A 24183-nucleotide genomic window follows, 5' to 3' on the forward strand; every position below is an offset into this window, starting at 1 on the left:
ATGAATTTTGCGCTGTAATTTGCAATGAAAACATCTGTTTTATATTAGCAGCAATGCATTCTAATGTATAAAATATTCCTTAAATCCTTAACGTTACTAATTTTGTTTTACACTCGTTTTACCAATTTAATTAGTGGCGTTTTATAGCACAGTCTTGTCGATAATACTTCATTTACAATGCTTTCTCTACTTCATTAAATGAAGTAGAGAATTCAGTATTCTAAATGAGATATCCTTCATTTGTTTAGTACTGCGCTTTTGCATTAGAAGCACCTACTCAGAGGATAACTTCGAACTACTCTAAATATTCATTTCTGTTTTCGCTTTATGCATTTCTCTCTAAGACCCATTTCTTAATACGAAGATGAAAGTGATTGAATTAATGTTCAAATACGTAAGCAACAACTTACTTCATATGGGACTCGTTAAGAAGATTTCAAGCATATTACAATTCTTAAATTCTTTTTTTTTAAGAAATTATAATTGCCATTCATGAAAAATCGCTGTTTTCGAAAACACCCGATTGCATTTTTCACTTTAAAAACTACTGATAAACTGCAATTAAATATATACATGGGATATTTACTGCCTCGTTATTGCGATACTTAAGTATTTTATCTTTCTTATGAACACAGATTCCCACTCGGTTTCTGAAATTATCAGACAACACGTCACACATATTTCTTTTTTCGTATCGCATATATTATTTCATAAAAATCGTTTGATTATGATTTTACGAAAAGAACCTAGTGTATTTTTAATTCACTAAAATGTTGAGCGTAAAAGATTAAATCTGGCATAATTGAGATACTAAAATGGAGGATATTATGGATTCAACCTTTTTTTTATAAACAAACATAAAAGAAATTCGAGAGCGTTTAGAAATTTTACCAGAGAGTTTATGAGAATATAATCTTCGTATTGGAGTTACCATTGTTTGGACAACTTAAAATACACAAGTTCTGCCAAGCAGCTCATTTGTTTTTATTTTTATTTTTATTAATGCTTAATTTAGGTTTCACCATTCTGACTGCTGTTTCCAACTAATTAGTTCTCATCAGCGACCAGGCAGAAACCCAGAGAACAAAAACTCTTTCCACACTGTAGCATTCTTATGTCAGGAAGTTAAATTTATTGTAATATAGAGATATTGTAATACCATTGTGAAATGCTTAACCATATATAAATATGTGTGCAAAAAACTTCGAAATTATCTCAAAAAACACGGATTACTACTTTTATACCTTCCTATAGTAAGTAGAATAATAGTAAATATTAATGTCCGAGCTACTTATTAGGCTCGAACACTAATGGACATTAATAATGAAACCGAAAGAACAACACTAAATAAATTATATATTCTTAATTCCTGTTAATTCACTTTAGTAATGATAACTAGTGACAGAAAAATAACTAGTGAGAAAGTAACAATACTTTATATAGTTTCTTTTCAGATTCCGAAAACCAAAAGCTGGATAAAATTCAATGTTAATTTTACGGGATACTACTTAGTAAATTACGATGAAGCTGAGTGGATATCTTTAATTGATGCACTGAAAGGAAACCATGAGGTAATTTTCATACGCTTTGAATCAGCTTCCTTTGAAATTTTTGATAAACCATGTTTCATTATTTCATTCATCGAAATTATCACATGAATGAAATATGAAGTGTTTTTCAGTCCAATATTAATATCTTTATTCTTACGTAGTAAAACAGAGTTTTTCAATTGTGGATTTAAATATCATGTATTTAACATGTTTATTTAGAACATACGTAGCCAACAGCAGGTCCGCCGGTCGCATGTGGTCCGTAACGTGATTTTGTGCGGCCCGCGGCAGGATATAAACTATATTAAATTATATGTATTATCAATTTAGTTATTAGTTTCGACCGCAGATTTTCTGATTGATATACTAGTTATATTCATTATTTCTCATGACGAAAACAATTTATATTCTCAACACGGCATTAAAATTGCTTTAAAAGATTACTCAATTTATAAAATCTACTGCTTCTCTGTGCGGATTGTAGTATTGAGAGTGATAGATATCTATGCGCTTCAGAGTAACGCATCATTGAAAGTCACTTGCTCTGCTCTGGTTACAGTGATCAGCTTCAGGACTCAGTTTCAAGTATTTTATATTGTTCTCCCAGTAGTAAAATGATTTAACAAATATAACAATTCAATATATATAACTATTTCCTTGAAAAAATGAGTTTATTTTTATTTAAGTTCTGTCTAAAAGTGTGCGGCCTGTGATGCTAGCACTCGTCATATATTGGCTCGCGTATAGAATGAAGTTGGCCTGATTTAGAACATGAAGCATATCACTAGAACTACTTACCTCATACCGGTAAAGTGCATCACTGAAAATAAATATTAATTTTGAGTCTCTCGTCAGCTAATTATCATGAAGTGCATATCATGCAGTGGTAGTTTAGCTGACGAGAGACTCAAAATTATTTTTTATTTTCTGTAATGGACTTTACTGGTAAGTATTCTAGTGGTGGGGCTATCACTATATGGATAAGATGCCTCCTTTTTTGTTTATTGGAAAGTATAAGGTAAAAGAAGAATCACTACCCACTCTAATTCTGATATTCTTAATAAAACTTGGTAGGAACAGAGTTAAGAAAGAATAAGAAAGCAAACGTAAGAAGTGGATGGACAATCTATAGATGATAGAAATATGCATATTATTATTATTATTATTATTATTATTATTATTATTTCGGGCGACTCTAGGGAGTCCTTAGACTCATCGAGGGAGGCCCTAAACATCATGTCCACACAACTATACGATATTCTCACAGTATCTATCATACCTTGCCTTGAACTCGCTCACCGTCATAGCACGCACAACAGACTCTGGCAGCTTATTCCACTCATTTACCACTCTAAAAGTAAAGAACCCAGCTCTAACACCCCTGCTAACCACACTCTTGCCCAGTTTCCATAGGTGTTCCCTAGTTCTCCTACCACCAGTCCTGATCTCAAAAATATCCTCTGAATTAATCCTATAGAATCCCTTTAGCAATTTGAATGTCTCAATCATATCTCCCCTTTTATGAGAAGTAAGTCATGATTCAGCTTAGGTTACCTCGAGATTGCTTGCTATGTCAATACTCAATTCAAGTCTACGAACAAATATCTTAAAATATCAGATATCATAAAAAATATCCAGACACAGTTGTTAGATTAATGAAATACACCGAAGCATATCAAAAGGTCAATATTTATTTTTATCATTCCCGCACATACAAGTAGTAAAAGAATCTGCAGCATACAATGTTGTGTGTGGGAAGGGAAGTGAAACGAAGTCTGAGCAAGAAGGACTCTATTGACATTTTGATTGAAAACCTGAAGTATTTGTTGTTGAATTCTTATATATAGGAATTCTTAATAGGAATTCTTGAGGGCGGCTCCAGAAAACAGAAGAGATGAATTAAAAAAGGAAGAGGGGCAGAAGGTTAGATATGTTTGCACTTTGTCTGTGGGGGATATTTGAGCCGCTACTTCTTATGTTTAAACAAACTCAATGGCAAACAGAGGATTCATGGATGGCAGTCCACCAGAACAATTCCATGTAAATACCTATAAGAAAGACATAACTGAAACAGACCGCCTACCATATAGGTGAAGGAAGTCGATGAAAGAGGATTATTTTTCTGCCGAATCTCTCTCTCTCTCTCTCTCCTCTCGAGAGCATCATACATTTTAGGGAGGTTTAAGGCGTACCACCCTGTGAATATGAACTGTATTGCAAGGAACGGACTTATACAAATTAGCTGGATGGGTGAAAAGCAGATCCTTAAGTTGAAAATGGTAGTTTACAGAGGTTGAGAAATTTATGATGTGATGTGTTTATGCTCTGATCCTGTCTGATGATTTGTGTATTATTGAAGATAAGGGAAGGTGATTTAAGATTTTTTAGAGAGAAAGAAAGACTGAGTTTTTGTAGCAATGAAAATAACTAGATTATTCTCATCCCACTGAAGAATGCTATAGAGATGAATGTTCAATGCATTGATTATAGAAGCTAGAGATATTTATGTACTCCAGAGATTGTCGAATAATTGGGGGGAATAAAGTGTATTTATTATTGGTGATGGAGAGTTGGTGTAGGTGAAAGAGAACAGGCTATAAAACTGAGCCATGAGTTACTCCTGCATTGGCAGGGAAGATATCCCTGCCAGTGCTTATGGTTAAATCAAAAGCTAAACTGAAATATTGCACTTATTCAGCTGACTAACAGTTACAGAGAATTAAACCTAAATTTAAACCCAAGTATGAGAAAATTTACTGAGCAGGTTATGATTCTAGACACGAGCAACCACTCTGGAAAAGGCAAGAGCAAGATCACACGTTTCTCTAAACGTTTTCTTGATATATACATATCCAGCGTTCGGTGATGTAGGCTACTCTTATTGGTGTATTCCATATTGGTGGTCATTAATTAACTAATGTGCCTCTTGGTAGAAAATCTGAAGTTGAATATTGATAAGTTTTTTTTATTATTATTTTAGGATGGACTGAGGTGAGAGCGATCGGTATGTTGACTGCAGACTTATCTCACTTTTTTAGAATGAGTTGGATTGTATGCATACTTCCTTGTATTGGGATAAGCATTCTCTGGATATAAAATAGAATAGAGATGATTTTGTGTGCGACTGAAAAAATACATTATTTGAGACTAGAACGATCACGAATCTACTATGTTTGAAAAACTAGCGCGATTAAGAATCTAATAACTTAATTACTTCCACATGTTCTGCACAGGAACTGTTTTTGAGAGCCTCACTTTAATTCATCATGTACTTTCATTTTATAATTGGGCCTTCATTTTTTTATTTCTTTTATTTTGCTGATTTTATGAAGCTAGGCGATTAATTTGGCATTTCGTATATCAAGGTCAGTAAAGGTATTCTCTAAAATTTTATCCTAAAAGTCAACCTCCAGATGACGTGAAGATGAAAACCTCATTTTTTCGCCGCTTTCGCTGCTATGAAATGCATGATTAAAGTAGGCTACGTTATAATGATATGGAAACAAAAGCCAGGTAGCTTCATTGTGCTTTACCTATAATAAGAGAGAAAACGGAGTTTCCTGGTGAGGAAAGTCTCTATATCCGCCTAATTAAATGCTGCCTGGAGAAGAGAAAGTTTTTAGACGCGATATTCACTGACAGTCCTTGTCAAAAAAAACAGTGACGCGCTTTCTATTATCCCACCAAGTATCATGTTTTATGTAAGCTACATTTACTAATTACTTGCATCGATCAAAATTAAATAAAAAAAACCTACACTGACTTATCAGTTTGTGTAACCGGGCAATAGCCATTTGTACTTTGTTATGGGTTCATGTCTTTAACTCGGATATTTGGAAATAACGATTTTTTACTAATTAAAAAAAGTTGCACTATATTAATTCAACTGAATCCGTCTTCAACTGAATATATCTTGTCAGATAGATGGGTGCACCCAGCATAGCGTCCTTTAAATTTGTTCACGAATAATTTATTTATCATTCTGTTTTCAGCTTAACCACATTATAACACACCAACTCAGCAGCACCCTAGGAATGAGAATGCATTTCTAGGATACTGCTGATTTGTCCACATGCCCATTAAAAAGGAGTCCTGGGCGCAGAAGATTTAATTTCTTAAGCTCTGTTTGCAAAAAAAAAAAAAAAAAAAAAAAAAAAAAAAAAACAAGAAAAAAAATCTGAAACGGATTAAAAAAATTAAATAAAATTAAAACATCAGTATACAATATAAATCAATGAATAACTGGCTAATTGAATAAAAGTGTGCCTAAAACTGATATATCAGTAGTATCGGTTGTCAATCCGTTTAAATCTTGCCAAATAGCTTAATTTTTACGTAACTAAATTCATTTGGAAACCTATTAAAAGCTAGTTATAAAAATGCTCACGACATTTAAATCAAATTTATAAAATTTAAAAACTAAAAGTCGCAATCTCCATCACGACAGCTCGGTATATAACTTCGTCTACTGAGATAAAAGTTGATATATAGTTATTTGCGAGGCTATCTTAGATGACATAGGATTACAGTATATCATCAAAATGTTGGGAGAAAAATATATTGCAAGTTTCTATCAGTCAATGTGAAATCCTATTCATGTAGCTTATTTAGTAATCATATTTAGTAATCATTATTAATAATCATAGAAAATTTCATTCCACGAAGAATTTAATTTTTTCATTTTTTGAATATTGTTCACTTCTCATTGTTACAGCATGTATTTAACAAAATATAAAATGTATTATTCATTTAGTGTATAACGTAATAATGTCGATGAATATTTGAGTACTTCATGTATAATTTCATTTTATCTTCAGGAAATAAGTGTCGAAGACCGGACTAATCTCTTGAACGACGCATTTCTTCTTGCCAATGGAGGAATCCTTATCTATGATGTGCCATTAAATTTAGCAAAATATTTGAGAAAAGAACGCCACTTCCTTCCATGGGAAGCTGCTACTTCCTGGCTGTTGGATATACATAAAATGATTTGCGTTGATCTTGATGCATGCCAGTTATTTAAGGTAAAATTGGATAGTACTTAGTATGCGTATATGACAGCAGTTCTTAGTAATGAATTAATTAGCTATTATGAAATAATACCATATTATTTACAATCAACGATGGAAAGATAAACAAACAGGAAGCTCATTAAAATAAGTCATTACAAAATTCAAGAGATGCCCTCGTGATGTGAAGATATCTATTGGAAATATTTCTACCAGATATTTCCTCACATCGCTTGAGCTTCATTATCATTATAACTCTATTGAAAAAAAATTACTCTATTGAAAAATTACGAAAAAATACATAATGGACTTAGCATAGTACTTGCAGTTTGTAGTAAAAAGGACGGTAATGGCTGGTGAGACAGTTCACGATTTGATTTAGTTTGGACCAGGTACAAATTATATCACTTCGAATTGGGGTACTGGACCCACGATATTCTAAGCCTTAATCGTCTTAATGTAACACTAGTCTCTCTGAATCCATGCAAATGGAATGCCTTGGTTTTTTTCTCTTTATTTCTTTTGTGAATGATGTCTACATTAAATGATATCAACATCAATATATTTATGTACAACATATATACAACAGTATATGGCTATATACGTACATCATAGCCATCCTCATATAGATATACAAGGAAGCGGACTGTCTTGCACACTTCAAAAAAAAACATAAATAATAAAATGGGTACTGGAGAGCTCAGTGATAGTTGTGACACAATCGTAGTGGGCGGATTTACTCCTAGTGGCCGGATGCCAACTTTGTAATAATTCAGTTCCAGGAATTTCTGTCCTGCTGCAGCTGCCCGATCAACTCTAAGTGATGTCATTATGAACTGGAAACGATGAGGCAACAATAATACAATACCAACGTGTTAGGTAACATGGAATCGCAAAACGGGTACTCAGAGCACTTCTGAAGCGCGTAGAGAGGAAAAAAGTATTAAGAATCTAGCTGAGTGTTTCGATTAGATTCTTATTAAGAATCTAATCGAGAAAGAAAAAGTTGAGTGTTTCTTCATAAGAAATATTAAGTGTTGAGGTTTTTTAATAAGAAATAGGGTGAATGTGTCAACCTGTTCGGCTAAAGCACTCACATTCGACTTCCAAAATGTCTCTTCAAGCATCGCCATCACCGCAACTGCTTGTTGGGATTTGAAGATCATGGACTTCCATGGCCATGCAATCGCACACGAGCCTAACGTCAACAAGGGCAACGCCAAGCGCTTGATAGAGAGGTAGTAAACTCGCCATCGTTTGACTCTGAAGCAGTGAAAACATTCTCTGGATAGATGAATTACACTTCATCAACTGGAGTCCGAAGGACGAATCTGGTTTCGGAAGACGAAAGGAGAACACTACGTGCTCAGATGTGTTGTGCCAACTGTGAAGTTGGATGGAGGAGGAATCGGTCAGGGATTTTTTCGTAATTCGGTACGTCCCCCTAGTCCCGTCCAGAAAGCGAGCTCTGAGCAAGAATGGTTCAATGAGAAAAACATGAACTAAATTAATGGCCGATCTCATATAGAAGTCGGCCATTGATGACCGACCTTATCTAGAAGGGGTGAATAAATCAGAAAAAAAAATTATAATGATATAAATGATCGATTGTAGAAGAACTGCTGTTATTTAAAGTAATTAAGATAAAAAGAATAGCAGCAAAAATAGTTAACGTTCTACGGAGAATATCAGTTGTAATTTTATATTTCGATTCCCTTCACAATGTAGCGTATTTACTCCTAGTGGTCGGAAAAAATGAGCTATCTCTTAATACTGAATCAGTTTCGTCTTCAGTTAGAATTGATTCATACAAAAAATCTTACAAAAACAGATATTATTTTATTATTTTTATCTGTTTTTGTAAGATTTTTTTTTCATTCATTCCTTCATTTCAGTTTTCATTTCATTCCTTCAGTAACAGAAAATGAAAATTTTCTGTTACTGAAGGAAATTTGTTGAAAATTACACCCAGAATGTTCCAAGACTAATTTTTCATGCTTACATTTAATTGTTCATATTTAAAATTAACATTGGAATAATTTAATTAGCCTATTAGAACTTGCAATGATTGTTGAAAGTATTGTTGCTGAAGTTACATTTTAATTTGATATTATTAAAAACATAAACGAGTGAAAGCCAATAATGAAATTATTTGAAATTGCAGAAATACCTGGTAGAAATAACAGATGATGTACTTACTGACTTGACATGGGAGAAAACAGGTGGTTATTTAGAAAGGTTAGTAAAATTCATTTTATTTTCATATTTGTAATTTATGTAAAAGATTAAAGCTTTCTGGTCTCTAGAAAATTTAGTATTCATGTAATTCAATGCTAAGGTTAAACTCCACAGAAAATAAGTTTTCGAATATTTCTTTTTCCTAATTCTTTTCCAATATCATTTGAGAGGATAAATAAACTTTCTCCGTCTCATTGAAATAAGAAATGTGTACTACACACCTTTCCTTATTAGATTGGCACAGTTTGCTTATGAAACTAAGTGGATCAATGCATTTTTAGAAATAGGCTAATTAAATTCGCATACATTATCTTTTGATAATATATGCGAAAGATCATCGCTCAGTTCTTTAAAAACATATTTAATTTTCAACCATTTATTGTCAATAATATGTTATTATAGGAGTCGCCTTATTCATTTATTTATCATCCTGCCATTTGTATTTCCTTTTTGGGAGAAGGAGGGGAATTTGCACATTACTAAGAACTTGCCTTTTTTTTTTTTTTTTTTTTTTCCTTTAAGAAATTATTGCTTATTAAAATAAAATCAGTGCTGGAAATATTATTCTTATTTTAACAACTGTTATATTATCAAAGCACATAACAAAAAATTCAGATCTTCAAATGAATCAAAGTAAGTTCTTTGTTGTGGTTAAATTTACTGTACTGTCAATTTAGAAAAAAAAATCCACATTCAGAATAGAACCAAATTCTCTATTGGAAAGTGTGCTTTTCCCAAACGTCTGTAAAGATGAATTTAATTTACTATACCTGTAATATCAGAAAGTCCCATAAATTTTCCAATGGTAAACGTAAAGCGAATATGTTGTTGACTATTTACCAGTCCCATTGCCAAAGGCAATAACTTTTTCATTAATGCACTATCTTTATTTACTTTTACAAGAAATTCTATTTCCCATAAAGCTTTACGAGACAGTAAATATTGGGTTTCAAATAAAGTAAGCACTCGCCTTAATTTGATACAGTTGTAATATATCCGAAATCCTACACAAAAAACACATGGTCTCTTGTAACTTGAGTACGTTCACTTAACTCTATTCAATTATGCAATCTTAAGTAACGTTCGAGTGGTTACGAGCTCCGCAATCATATGCACAGGAAAGGAGTGACCTGCGTTCGATTCTCGTCGCTGACGTGAGGAGCAAAGGATCTTTCTCAGACATAGCCAAGTTACTCAAGAAGGTGATGCCGAATTTCGTTTTGAAATTAACTTTCAGTTAATCATTACTTGTCGTTTATACTAAGAGTAATAAAGAAGTATTAATCCTCTTAGTATAAAAGACAAGTAATGATTAACTAAAAGTTAATTTCAAAACGAATTCAGTATTACCTTCTTGTGTTTTTCTAATAGTGTAGTTTGCTATTCTGTTTCTATACCTGATATATTCACTCGATACTAAAAAGTTCAGGACTTGCCAGAAAATATAGTAACGAAAACAGGTAAAGATCACTGTTTCCTTCAAAGTAGTACTGCTATGAATTTAATTACTGTGTCCCTGCGTTTCATTATTATTATTATTATTATTATTATTATTATTATTATTATTATTATTATTATTATTATTTTATTCTTCATTGCTTGAAATGTGAGATTCTTTTAACTTTGACTTCATTCTAGGGGAAAAAAATCTTAAAATAAGCTCGGAATAAGAAGTACGATTGGTGCTGAAATACAAGCATATTATTTCCGAGTTAAAACAGTTGCAGAAACGCAAAGAGTAGCTGAGGATTTTCATAAAAAAACAATCGTCCTACTTGGCCGAGTAGTCCGCGTCTCGCTCTTCAGCCAACAGGCTGCGGGTTTCAATTCCACCTTGAGCATGGATGCTTGTGATTGCCTTTAGGTAGGAAATGAATTTCATTGCCTGGTGTGAGACCAGCACCTACCCTTCATGGAGGCTTGAAGTGGATTTAAAAGTTCCATGTATTTTGTCTATAGAGCGGGATTTCTGGAGTGTGCAAAACTAAATATATATATATATATATATATATATATATAAAAGTCAAGTTTGCGCCTGCAAGTGTTGCAAGTCTAGCTGATCCTGCACGTAGTGCAAAACCAAGGCAACTCATGGTAAAAGTAGATTAAGCTCTGAGCACTAATCTTAATATTTACCCATATACCCAAGGTAATTATACCCAAAGTTATTATACCCAAGGTAAAATACTTTCGACATTTATATCTCCTCCTGAGATTTTTATTTAATAACGTTAAAACACCTTATGACAACTTGTTCTGGTAAAATACTTATAAGCTCTGTATTACTAAAATCTTGGTATCTCTATCTCTAGCCTGGCTCCCACTAATGAGACCTCAATAAAGGTCGAAACCGGTCTGGATTGTGGCCCTTTTCCTTTAATACAAAGCATCATACATCTCCTCCAGGAGACGTGCTTTGCATTATGGGTAAATATTAAGATTAGTGATCAGAGCTTAATCTACTTTTACCATGAGTTGCCTTGGTCTTGCACTACGTGCAGGGTCAGCTAGACTTGCAACACTTGCAGGCGCAACTTGACTTGTTTGTCTGTTTGCTTACTTGGGAAATGGAGTAAAACCAGGTTTAAAATAGCTTCGTATCTTTAACATTTATTATACCCAAGGTAAAATACTTTCTACATATATACTGTATATATATACATGATCACAGACTTTTACTCAGTTGTTGTGATACATTTTAAAACATAGATTTATGACTTAAAAACCGAGATTACTTATAAAGATTTTAATGAGAATAATACAACTAGTTTCGGCATAAAAAACCTACGTATTTTATGTATCAATTATGTGTGGCAATTTTTACCTGTAATTTCCAGTTTTTTTAGATACTTCAATGTTTTCCTTTATGAATACCTGAGAAAGACTGTTATAAACCGAAACTAGTTGTGTTATTCTCATTAAAATCTTTATAAGTTATCTCGGTTTTTTAAGTCATTAAATCTATGTTTAAAAATAAAAAAAATAAAAAAAAATAAAAAAAATAATATATATATATACAGGGTGTTCGGGATAAATTTGACAGTTTCGTAAGGAAAAAGAAAATCTTCTTTGTATCTATTAAATTTAATGAATTGACAAAAAAACATTACAGGCAGAGTTAATTACAATACTATCAACAAGATTTACTCAAAATAACCACCATTAGCATCGATCACAGCTTCAATTCTGCTTCGGAACCTCGAACAAGCTGATGCTACAGTCTCCCTGGGAAGGACCGCAAAAACTGTTTTAATTTTATCCATTAACTGGGCTTTTGTATTACTGGAAGTGCGATTGGTGTCTTTTTCAACTGCGCCCCATACAAAATAATCCATGGGGTTAAGGTCTGGGGAGTTTGGAGGCCAAACATTTGGACTGGTGAAGTCGTAGAAATTTTCAGACAACCATTTTTGACTTTTCCCAGAGGTGTGGCAAGGGGCCGAATCCTGCTGCCATACATACGGCCTACCATTGGCTACCCTTGTTATCTAGGGCTTGACTACAGTTAGCAACTCCACGAACAAAGCCCGAATTCCAATGCCAGGGTTCTTCAACACCTGTTCCTGCAGATTTGCGAGGAATTCTGCTGTACGAACGCAATCAGATCGTCTGCTAGGGATCTTTCTTCTTGCTACATCCTCGTAGTCACCATTGCAAGTCTCTAGTTCATGCCTGATTGTTTTTACTGTATTCAGGGAGCATTGGGCAGCTGTCGTAATATCCTTATTTTGATGGCGGGCACGAATCATCATGATACAAGTTATTCTCTTCCATGATTCAGGTGGGTTCCAGCTATCCATCCTTTCTGACATCTTGTATATGAATGAAGAAGGGTCCAAACTTTTAAATGAAGAGAAGTGTGTGTTAATACATGTAACTTACGGAAAAATATAATTAATTATAAATATGTCAAATTTATCCCGAACACCCTGTACATATATATATATATAGAAAAAATTACAAAGTATCGCGATTTGCAAGTCGAAGTTGAACGAATCTGGCAAAAAAAAACGACAGTTGTTCCCATAATAATAGGTGCTTTAGGCGCCATTCTTAAAACATTGAAAAAACATCTTTATATATATATATATATAGATCTCTCTCTCTCTCTCTCTATATATATATATATATATATATATATATAACCCTACTGTCCACGTGGAAGCCGGTTTTGAGCGTGGACAGTAGAGTTTTTTCCCCAGTTTATCCTGGGGATTTTCATCCCCCAAAGCAGGCAAAACGGCCTTGAGAACTCAACACTACTGATATAGGATATACGGAGCGTAGAGCTGCCCAACTTATCCTGTGAACGGTTTGAGGTCAAATGATTAATAAACCCTCGGCACCGCAAGGTAAAAGACGTTAAAAGGAAAATGAGATGAGAAAGTTTACATGCAAGGTATTTTACCTTGCATGTAAAATACGTTAAATATACCAATAAATTTTATACTTTGGTTTAATCCTTTTCCCAAGTAAGCAAAAGAACGTTTTGCGCTTGAAATCACGCAATTGAGCTACGGAGGCTCCGAAGAACATCTAGAAAAGATAATTTGTTATCTTTTTTCAATTTCCATAGTGAATTTGATACGATGATCTAAAGTATTTATAGTAGCTAAAACGTTGGTAGAGTTTCTGTATTGTAAGGCCACAGCAAAAATATCGACAAGATATCGAACCCGAAATGAAAGTTGAGGGTGCATGGATGAAACGAGAATGTCTTCTAGATGTTCTAAATAAAAATTGTCTAGAGCAGGGGAGAATGGACTTCCCATGGCAGTTCCTTCCACTAGGTTGTAGAATTTATTCTGACAAAGTATCCAGAATGCATCACAAATTCGAATAGTTTTCCTATATCTTGTTGGAATGTTTTAGAGAGTAGTCTTTGAGAGGTTTGTTTGTAAATAGGGATTCTATATTGAAGCTCACGATAATATCAGTGAGTTGTATGTAAACATTTTTCGATTTGTCTTTGATATCCGAAGAATTTTTTATAAACGAACGAGACTTGCTAATATGTTGTTTCAGTAGGTTTGCTAAAATTTTGGCTATGCCGTACTTCGGTGAATGAATACAGTCTGCAATTGAAGGGAGGGGAGTGTCGGTTTTATGCATCTTTGGCAAACTATAGAACCTACGTGTTCTTGAAAAATCATTTTTAGCTTTTCTATGATGTCTGCAACTCAACATATAACTTCCTCTAGAAGGCAGTTTAATTTCCTACGTTGCCTGATTGTGGGGTTCAAGTCCCAGTTCTTTGTAAATTGAACAATCTTCTAGTAAAAGAGAAATTTTTCTTTTGTAATTTGCCGAATCCATGACTATTGCAGCTTTTACCTTGTCTGCTGTGGTGATAATAAGGTGGCTGTTGCGTCTCAGGGAATGTAAAGCTCTCTTTTCGGCTGGCGAGATATTAGATGGTGGAAGCTTGGATTTGGAGATGGTAGGATGGATGAAACTTCTAAGCCGAGATTATTAGCAATTTCACTGGAAAGGTTAAATTCTTTTGATGCTAAAATTGAAATCTAAATTAGGGTATTTTTTTTGGAACTATGAAGAATTCAAGTCTTTTTGAGAGAATAAATCGATTTTTTTCTGTAAATGAAATGTTTTAGGAGATAAAATTCCGGAGATCAGCAACAAGACGATTATTAATGGCAAGCTCAGGGTTTAACTTATCGGAGATGATTGCGGACGAGAGATAAGCTAGTGTTTCTGTAGATATTATGATCACCAATAGATTTTATTGTTTCCTTCATTTTTGCGAAGTTCGGAATTCTTCACGTTATTATCACCTTAGTTCATGAAACTTTGCCACAAGTTTCTCTAAAAGAAAGAATTTATTTGTTGTTGCTAATCTGAACTGTATTCGTTCCCACAAACAACTTCAGATTTCTTTTATGTATTCATATGTTATGAATTTAATACCAAGTGCTTTGATGAAGAATATCATAAGCCAAATTCAGTTGTTAAAACTAGCGGTTTAACCTTCAACCGGATTTAAATGACGTAGCTAATTTTATTACATTTTCAACTGATGTATTCCGTTTATTTCTTTTCGAACTAAAATATCAGCTACTCGAATTTCCTTCTCTTACCAAACTTACATCTTAATAAAACAGATATAACGCATATTTAAGTGAAACTACGCAAAATATCAATGGAAAAGTGCATTTATACCGATATATTTTTGGAAAGTGCATTAGTATTTCCAAATTTAGCATTTCCCCCATAGTAAATAACATTTCCTATGTGGAAAGTGAAAGACAAGCCGTTTCACTTAAGTTTGCTTAGTTTCGCGAATGGAATAGCATTAAGTTAAAACGGTTAAACTGAGGATGAAAGAATATGTATCCTCTTTGTTTGAAACGTAGAAGAAAAAGCCAAAGACATTGAAAGCTTAAATGTAACATAAGGATAAATATATATTCCTGTAGAAAAGAGAATTATCCTTTTCTACACTTGGAGCCTTCGTTACTGGGTTGGATTCAACGAAGCCCTTTGGTATCAATCCAGTCTAGGATTCGAAGAAAGTTTATCACGACATTTCAATCAAAGAAGAATTAAATAGTCTCATGCTGGGGTGGAGATGTTTTCTCTTTCCGTAAACTTTGTGTTTGAACTTTGGATTGCAAAAGTGAATTATCTCGAAAGGATCATGACAATGTAACAAAAGTTATGCCAAGTTTATTCCCTAATTTTAGCTAATTAATAATTTCAGGGAGGTGTGTCATGTCCGAATGGAAAAGTCTCAATGTATATGCCCAACTTGAAAAATAAAAAAAATTACTAAATGGTTTTTGAAAGTTTGTTTTTCCCGAAAATATGACAGCAGAAGATCAGATGGGAATTGAAGCATTTGAAATGTACTATTGCAGTGTATAGCTAGAAGTAAATAGCAGTAAATTGGAGAAAAAAAAAACAATGAAAGAGTCTTGAAGTGAAATAAAAGAGAACCAAGCATTGAAGAAGACACTCGTAGAAAGAAAGAAAGAAAGAAAATTATTAGAAAACGTATGGAGACATAACAAATGGATTATAAACATATTAGAAATGAAGACACCAGGGAAAAGAAGAAATATATATATATACTTATATATATCTGGTGTGATCTGTTTCTAGACGCTTTAGGCCTCCAATAAGCGAGACAATGGTTTCACACCGGAAGATGAAATGCATTCTAAGGACAATCATAAATATCGATACTCACAGTAGGATTCGAACCTGCCCTCTGTTTGCTGGAGAAAGGCTACTGACCACTCTGTCAATCAGGCTGTGAAATGCTTAAGAATTCTAACTGATCAAATTTTGCTTTATTTCGTGTAAATGAAAACTGAAAATAATGGCGAACACATTTTCGTAGCCAATCTTTTAATATGAATGAATTTCATTAAAATCTATTCATACATAACTGCTTTATGCGTTTAAAAGGCGAATAATATATGTTTATAGGTGATCTTTATTTTTTTATGATACACTACCGATGATTTTAAGACTGTTGTAATGTGGTTATCCTAGGACCAATATATTTCAAACCTTCAAGTGAAAGGGTTTTATTCTTTATAGGTCATATTACAGACATTATCACTTTGATCAAAGTTTCTTGAAAAAAATTCTTGAGCCACTAACGGATACTAACAGTGATACTAACGGACCTTCCGTGATCGAATTTAGATTCTCCCCTAATCTTTTCAACTAAGAACCTTGCCCATCTTCTGCAACACAGTTCTTTTTGTTTGATATTACGTTCGAATCACTCTAGGCCATCACACCAGTACATCATGTCTGTTAAGTGCTTGTTTTATTTGGATGAAATCCGAGTTTTCACGAGTTAAATTTCTAAGCGAATTAAGAGATCTCATTCTTCTGCATAAGGTCAACTTATACAGAAGAATGAGATAAGGAATAACGCTCATAATACTTTTCCAGAATAACTCATCTTAAGTGCAAAAGTCGTATGAGGATTAATCCTTTTATGCTAGAAGGGATTTGAATCCAGATCTTAGAAACCGAATAGCAAATATGCCTATGTCTTTCCAACTACGTTATTCTTGTTGCAATGAGGAAAGATATTGAGCTACTCGCCTATAATTACTTTCAAGCTTCTGTTTTTTGATTCAGTAATCTACAAAAATCCAGCCTTTTTTTTAATGTTTATATATCATCATCAATTTCCTGCTATGTACTCCCAAGGAGTGTTCAGATGTTTGTATATATTTTTCAAATTTGTATTCGTTATTCCTGTTTGCTGCAAGAAGATTAACAGTTACTGCAAAGCGACAGCGTTATTCATATTTAATAGTTGCTAAAAGTTACCTCAAAATATAACTAAAAATACCTGACAGACACCTCAGTGAATAAGATATATATTACTGACGAAAATCCTTGAATTCCTAATTTCATGCCGAAATCAAATTATATGTAATGAATTAGCCATATATTCTACGAAATATTACATTACATATACGTACAAATGAAATTATCTGCTAGTTATCTTACGCAATATACCTTCCATTCCCCATCATTCTTGACTGCTAAATTACATCATAACGAGATGTTACATATTTTTCATTTTGACATTTATGTAAAAAAAATGTGTTACTTGAAGTGAAAATAAAGTGCTTAGTAAATTCCCAGGGAAATTAATGATATCAGTGAGAATACTTATTAAGTAATCTCAAAGATATCATTAATTACCCTGGGAATTTACTTCCAGCCAAAAGAGCGACTGGAAGAAATTACCAGCTGGCATTTTGCACTGACATCTACTTGTTTAGCCACGGTGAAAAGTTTATAACTAACTCCTTTGTTTCTCTTCCCTTTCAGACTCCTCAGAGAACGATTAATCACCTTCTCCTGCTTAGGTAAAAGTTCTCTGTGTTTAAAGGAAACATCACGATTATTAAATCTGTGGCTGGAAGGAGAAACGTAAGTTATCAGATAGCGCATTGCTAATTGGATATATGAAACTGCTTTTCTAATTAAACTTCATTTCCTCTTATCCACTAGATAGGTACATAAAGGTAGCCTGATGTTTCACAGGTTATTAAGCTTCAGAATTTAAGGGAATCTTATAAAATTTCCTAAGAGTTGTGCAAAGTATAACGAAATGCTAATTTCTCACAAGCGTGTTCCTAGAACTTAATGAAAAATTAGTTCTCGGAGAAGGCTAATAAATAAAAATTGTTTATTCTCATTAATTTAGAAAAAATAAATAAATTGTATCTAATGCAGATGAGATAAGTATAATATTAAAATTAAACATTTAACTATATTAAAATGGCTAATTATAATCACAATAAGTATTTTCTTAATACTGTGTACAATATTTTCATTTGGAATAACATTTCAACTGATGTATTTGAATGCTGAAGCAGAAAGTTTGTAATTGCGATTAAAAATAGCTCGTTATTGTAAGGGAGAGTGATTTTTTTTCGAAACAAATAAAATTCAAATCGATATTTTGAGCTATTCTCGAATTACCGATAAAAATGTTCAGAACCATTTCAAAATTTTCGGATACTTTAAATGTACCCAAAATTATATCTTTATTTCAAGCAGCGTTTTGCATATGCTTATAAAATTTCTTAGAATTTGAAGTAACAATGCCGCTACTCTCACACACATACACTGTGTTGACCAAAGTATTTGGACCCCTTACATGCAATACCAATTTTGGATCCTACCACATAAAATATTCAGGAAGTGTGTGTGTAAGTCTGGTAATAAAAGGGTGGTATCTGCTGTATATTTTGAGCTGTACACGATATCAAGATGCCACGTTCAGTTGAACTGACAGACTTCCAACCTGGGATGGTAGTTGGGTGCCACATCAGTGATCTTTCTGTCCCTTACATCGCTACCCTTCTCAATATACACGTACAAGTGCAGCAGAAAAAATAACGAATTGTATTTAGAGAGGTAACTGACATTCACTGACCGAGTCGATGAGCTTGTCTCGGAATGCTCGAGCATCCTGCACGTCATCAGCGGCGGACATAACAGTCAACTTGGAAAATGCTGCACGGACATCTGTCAGCACTAGAACTATACGCAAAGAGTTGCATGCCTTATGTTGCCAAGGCAGAGCTGTTGCGTGCAAGCCACACATTATTCTCAATACCAAACAAGCTAAAACCGGTGCCTTTCGCACCATTCCTGAACCGTAGGTAATTGGAAAAGGATTCTGAGGAGCGATTAATTACGCTTCCAAATGTTTCGCTCTCATGTTCGTCTTGAGATATGTAGATTACCCGGGGAACGTTTCCGACAGGACTGCATCATTCCAACTGTCAAGTTTGGTCGAGGTTCGGTAATATGTTTCAGTTAGATAGAGCTTGGTCCATTGGCGGACATACCCTGGCTACCTGACCATCCTATCATTCTTCCGACTCTGTGGAAGTACTTCGGCAGCGACTCTTGCATGTTTCAGCTCGATATTGCTCCATGCCATACTACACTGCATGTCCGAGACTGGTTTCCCCAACACAATATTGAAATGTTAGACTGGCCGGCTCAGAGTCCAGACTTTAACCCCATCGAACATCTTTGAGATGAATCAGAACTTCGAATTCGCTCCAAATCATAGCGTCATCATCATCATTATCAGCAGCAATGGATGTAGTTTTGCGCGAGGAATGGAAGAATGTTCCTGTTGCGATGTATCAGAAATTGGTTGAAAGCATGTCCCGAAGGGTAGCTGCTGTCATTCAGGCTAAAGGTGGTCCCACTCGGTATTAGAAATGCAATTAAAACGCACTTTTTTTTTAACCACAACTAGGTATCCAAGTATTTTTGTCAACACAGTATACATACACGAATACTTTAAATTTCTAGAAATCAAAGTTTCTGGAAACTATAAAGCTAGATTTAACCCTTTTGAAGCTGTTAATTTTTTGCTCTTATGCTGATTCATTTCCTTTTTTAAACAGACGTGATCACGCTTATGGTTTTTTACCCTCCCTGACACTGCACTTTCTTCACTGCTTATACATATTATTATAATATATAATATTTTACTGCAACTTTTCTAATACAATAATTTTACTGAAATTATTTTATAGTTATTTTATGTAACTTGAAACATTTTCACATTTCGAACGAAAAATAGGATATCAGTATTCCAGTTCAGTTACTTGGTTTCAGATTGTTAAAAATATATATAGATTTTAATATCACTGTTAAAATATTTCAAGATTAAGTGCCGATTAGTGTGTGTGTGTATGTTTATTGACGAGAGACAGAAAGAGAGACACTTATTTGACATTAATCAGAAACTGATTTTAAAACACTCCTATTTAACAATTTTTAGACAATTGTCAAATTCAATGCCAGTACATGAATTCTTTCAAGCAGAATTTTGAATAGTATTTGCTGATAGAGTTAGGTAAATTAAATTATTCAATGAAATTTTAGTTGACTTTTTTTTAATGCTATGCTGTAATCATCTTAAAACTTATATTAAAATAACCATTAACCATTCCACTGAATGTTTTTCTCTTTAGAATTTCCATGAAACACGTGGTCCTCAAACATGGAGCATTAGGAGCAAACGATACATTTTGGGACTCTCTATGGGATCGATATATCAAGGAGACGCGAACAACTCAAGGAAAGGATACAATTGAAATCTTATCATCGACTGATAACGAAAATTTAATGAAACGGTAAGTACCACTGCGTATACTATTTAACTGTATGGTTGATAATAGCAATATTTATAATATGTGTTTATAATTTAGAAAATATTATGGATCTTATTATACCAAGCGAGCCCTTAGCATAATGGCCATTATCTCTCAAATAGAGGAATTAAGGATAATATAGAATGTCACTTTGCGTGTAAAATGATATTCCATTTTGTCTGAAGTTCCTCTACTGTTCCAGTAATTTCTCAAGAATTATACATAAAATTTCCGAAATTATAAATCTGTTAATTCATCTTTCAAGTACCTTTGAATTAACCATTGTAATGACAGTATGTTTCTGTACCGGAAAGAATTAGCCGACAGGTTTTTTTTCCTCCTTTTAGCAGTGATAAATGGAAGGCTTTCTCATTATAATTATTTAATAGTTTTCGCATAAAAGTAATCAGCTGTTTAGCAAAAACAATTCATTTCCCAACTATCATTATCTGGATTTGATTTTTTAATTTAAACAGTATTCTCAAGAGTTAAAATTACGTTAATTACTTCGTTAACATAACATTAATTATCATCGCCTTACGGTTTTTATTAAAACACGTAATAAAACCTTCATTAGTTTTATTGAAAAAACTAAATCTTCAGCTTGTAACTAAAGCAAATAAATAAAGCCATCCAGTGGAGTTCAATTATTTTATTTTGTTTTATTCTTAAACTCAGTGATTAACTGGCCATATTTATTACTTTAATTAAATAAGGGCTAAAGTAATTCGTAATATTAGACTGGATGATATGTTTCGGTACAGAGAGACACTGTATGCTTCAGGTTTCGAAAATATCAGAATAATACTAATGCGTATATATGATAGAAATCTGTTTGTCACGTTCTGAAATGACTTTTTTTTTTTAGGTTGTTGAATGACCTTCTGGGAAACAAACTGAATGCAGCTCAAGTAATCAATATCGCCACTTCGTTGAGCGAAAATCCATTTGCTCTTCCACTCGTGTGGAAATTCATCAGAGAAGAATGGACTCACTTTGAAAGGAGGTGATTGGCTTCATATGTCCATTTCGTTGATTAGATTTCAATAAGTAAAATATTATCTATTCATCTTAAGCATGCTATTTCAAATTAATGAGCATAATAATTAAAAACAACAACTTGGTTTTTTATATTTCAAAATTTATGAACCGAACACACAAGTGTGCGCTTATTTCATCTACGGATATTTTAATAACTTCCAAGCAGGAGACCTACAGAAAATAAATGTGGTGTGTGAATAAAGATCAAGAGGGATAACAGATGGCATTTATTTTTACTATTAATAATCTTCAAAAATGAATATCGCAGATTACTGATATTTTACATATCAATTACTGAATGCAAGTTGTGGCTTATATCTGAAAAACATAAATCGAGCGGTGAATTCGAAGAGTCAATCATTATGAAATATAAAACTCTCTCTCTCTCTCTCTTATTCATAGAAGATGTTTTATTGCAGAATAATATGACCGCCTTAATTGAAATAACTAAAATGAACAAAACTAAAATCATCTAGTATAAATGATAACAGAAATGGAAAAGATCGCAAAAACATCAATAAACTTTATTCGGTAAAATAGTTTCATTTCAGACATTTAAAAACAAACGAACTTCGAAAGCAGTTTTAAAAATGTTACAAGCGCAGTTAAAAAATCAGGTAGTTAATTAAAGCGTCAGCTTTAATTAACTCAAACGAGAAAACTTTACACTTTTCGTCCAATCTCTTTTCATTTTTATCCTCTTTAATTGTCTTTTTCTTTTTTTCAGTGATTAACGCTTACAATTATGCTTATGTAATCCTAGAACATAATTTCAAAAATGTTAAGTGGTGTTACTACATTCCCTCTATGTGTCTATTTTTTTTGTTTATATTCTCATAAAGCGGAAATATTCAATTTGTCCAAATTAATCTGTGAAAGAATTTATGTTCCAGTTGTTTAACTGTTTCAAGCACTTTGAACCCTACTGTGGTTGTAAGAAAACTATTTTCTAATACTTCATGTGAATGTAATTTTTGCTTCTTTTTTCATTTTTTTGGGATCAGTATGTACGCTTCCCATGAGTTCTGTTGTGAGTTTTCTGTTAAGGTAACGTGCCGCTTGCTTGCATTCCATTATGTATTTTTTTATAAAAATATTTACTGTCACGCTAAGGTGATTGTAGACCACATTATACATTTGCGGAACTCTTTCCGCCATGCTGATCAGAAGTTCAAACTCCGATCGGTATGACGATGTACAAGATAATTAGTTTCTGCCATAATTCCGCGAAATATTTTCGCATTCTTCCTTACAGAATTATTAAATTCATTCTGTATATCTTATGATTAGTTGTCCTGGTGGTAACAAAAATCCCAACAAGAAGTGGTAATATATGCGCTTTTGTAACAACTGAACAGAAACTCATTTGTTGTAATATACATAGAATAGAATTCACTCCCAATAGACTAGAAAGAAGTCAAAATAATTCTTTTGCATTAAGGAGAAGTCTTTGGACTCCTTGGAGGCGTGATGTAATAATAATAATAATATGTACAATGTTCAAGTTCGTACTCATAGGGACACGGAAAATAAGCAAAAAAATCAAGTACTGTTACTGCTATCGATGTGGTTGCAATGGATTATTTCTTTAAAAGCAGTAGTTTACTTGAGGCCCTACACAAGCATTTCAGTAGATAATCTCAATAACTAATTGAAAGTTTTTCAAACACAGCATGTTCCACAATCCATCATGCCTTCCCAGCCAACAGTATCGCCATGCACATATTTGAAAAAAGCATGTGATTTATTTATTATATTTTATGTACTAAAGATTTCTACCAACGAGAGGTTGAAGCCTAATCTAACATATAGTATATTAGAAAAGTAGGCAGACAAAGGATTTTTTCTTATTTTGTTTTAACTTTATATACATATATATACTGTGTATATATATATATATATATATATATATATATATATATATATATATATATATATATATATATATATGTATGTATGTATGTATTTTTATCTATTTTATATAATCCAGAAACCCTGCTTTACAGATCAATTAAGGAACTTTTTCTAGCCAATTCCGTTCTCCATTTAGTGGGGATGGTCCCACACATGGTAATGAAATTTACCCCCTCCCCTCAAGCAATCACAGACATCACAAAACAAGGCAGGATTGCTATCCTCAGCTTGTTTGTTCGAGAGCGAGTACGTTAACTACTCGGCTAACCTGGCCTGCATGTAGTCCTCTCGACATTTCAGGATCAGTGTCAGCATAGACCTTCTAACTAAGCCACCATCTTATATGGTTTATCTCAACCGTTCATTGCGTGTCATAGTGGTTGGTTTCCTCTCTTCAGAATTCTTTGTGAATACGTTTCAAAATGTTTTAGAAATAATGTCCATAAAAGACAGTTTCTTATCATTCCAGTGCAAGGTGAAAATAACTAGTGAGCTTCTATCCTGAATTATTCCTTCCCAGTTTCCGTAGAATTGTATCTTTTAAAACAGCACTTTTCTCATGCATATTTCGGATGTTATAACTTCTAAAACCGCCCAGTCTTAGAATGCTGTTCTCGCATTTGGACAGGTGCACATTACTCCGATCACTTTCTTACAGACGCTCTGTTTCCCTTCATCAATTTTAGATCTTGATATCTGAAATTTTACTTTCCCGATATTTTCCCTCATTATTAGCATGTATACGAACTA

At 33.3% G+C, this 24183-nt stretch overlaps 1 protein-coding gene across 2 annotated transcripts in view; it reads left to right on the forward strand.

Annotated features, from left to right (window-relative positions):
• LOC150104274 (uncharacterized) overlaps positions 1–24183 on the forward strand; it is a 224188-nt gene that overhangs the window by 196104 nt on the left and 3901 nt on the right. The window contains exons 48-53 of one of the 2 annotated variants that reach the window (XM_090396879.1): positions 1444–1571; positions 6368–6574; positions 8724–8797; positions 17621–17722; positions 20299–20460; positions 21347–21484. In XM_090396879.1, coding sequence (XP_090253005.1) covers positions 1444–1571; positions 6368–6574; positions 8724–8797; positions 17621–17722; positions 20299–20460; positions 21347–21484 — 811 coding nt within the window. Of the gene's footprint in view, positions 1–1443; positions 1572–6367; positions 6575–8723; positions 8798–17620; positions 17723–20298; positions 20461–21346; positions 21485–24183 lie in introns of those variants that run through there. The other variant, XR_016548687.1, reaches the window with a different exon arrangement.

Source organism: Typopeltis vanoorti, chromosome 8 (genome assembly GCF_054136105.1).
Source record: "Typopeltis vanoorti isolate ZY-2024b chromosome 8, IOZ_Tvanoo_1.0, whole genome shotgun sequence".
Taxonomy (NCBI): Eukaryota; Metazoa; Arthropoda; class Arachnida; order Uropygi; family Thelyphonidae; genus Typopeltis; species Typopeltis vanoorti.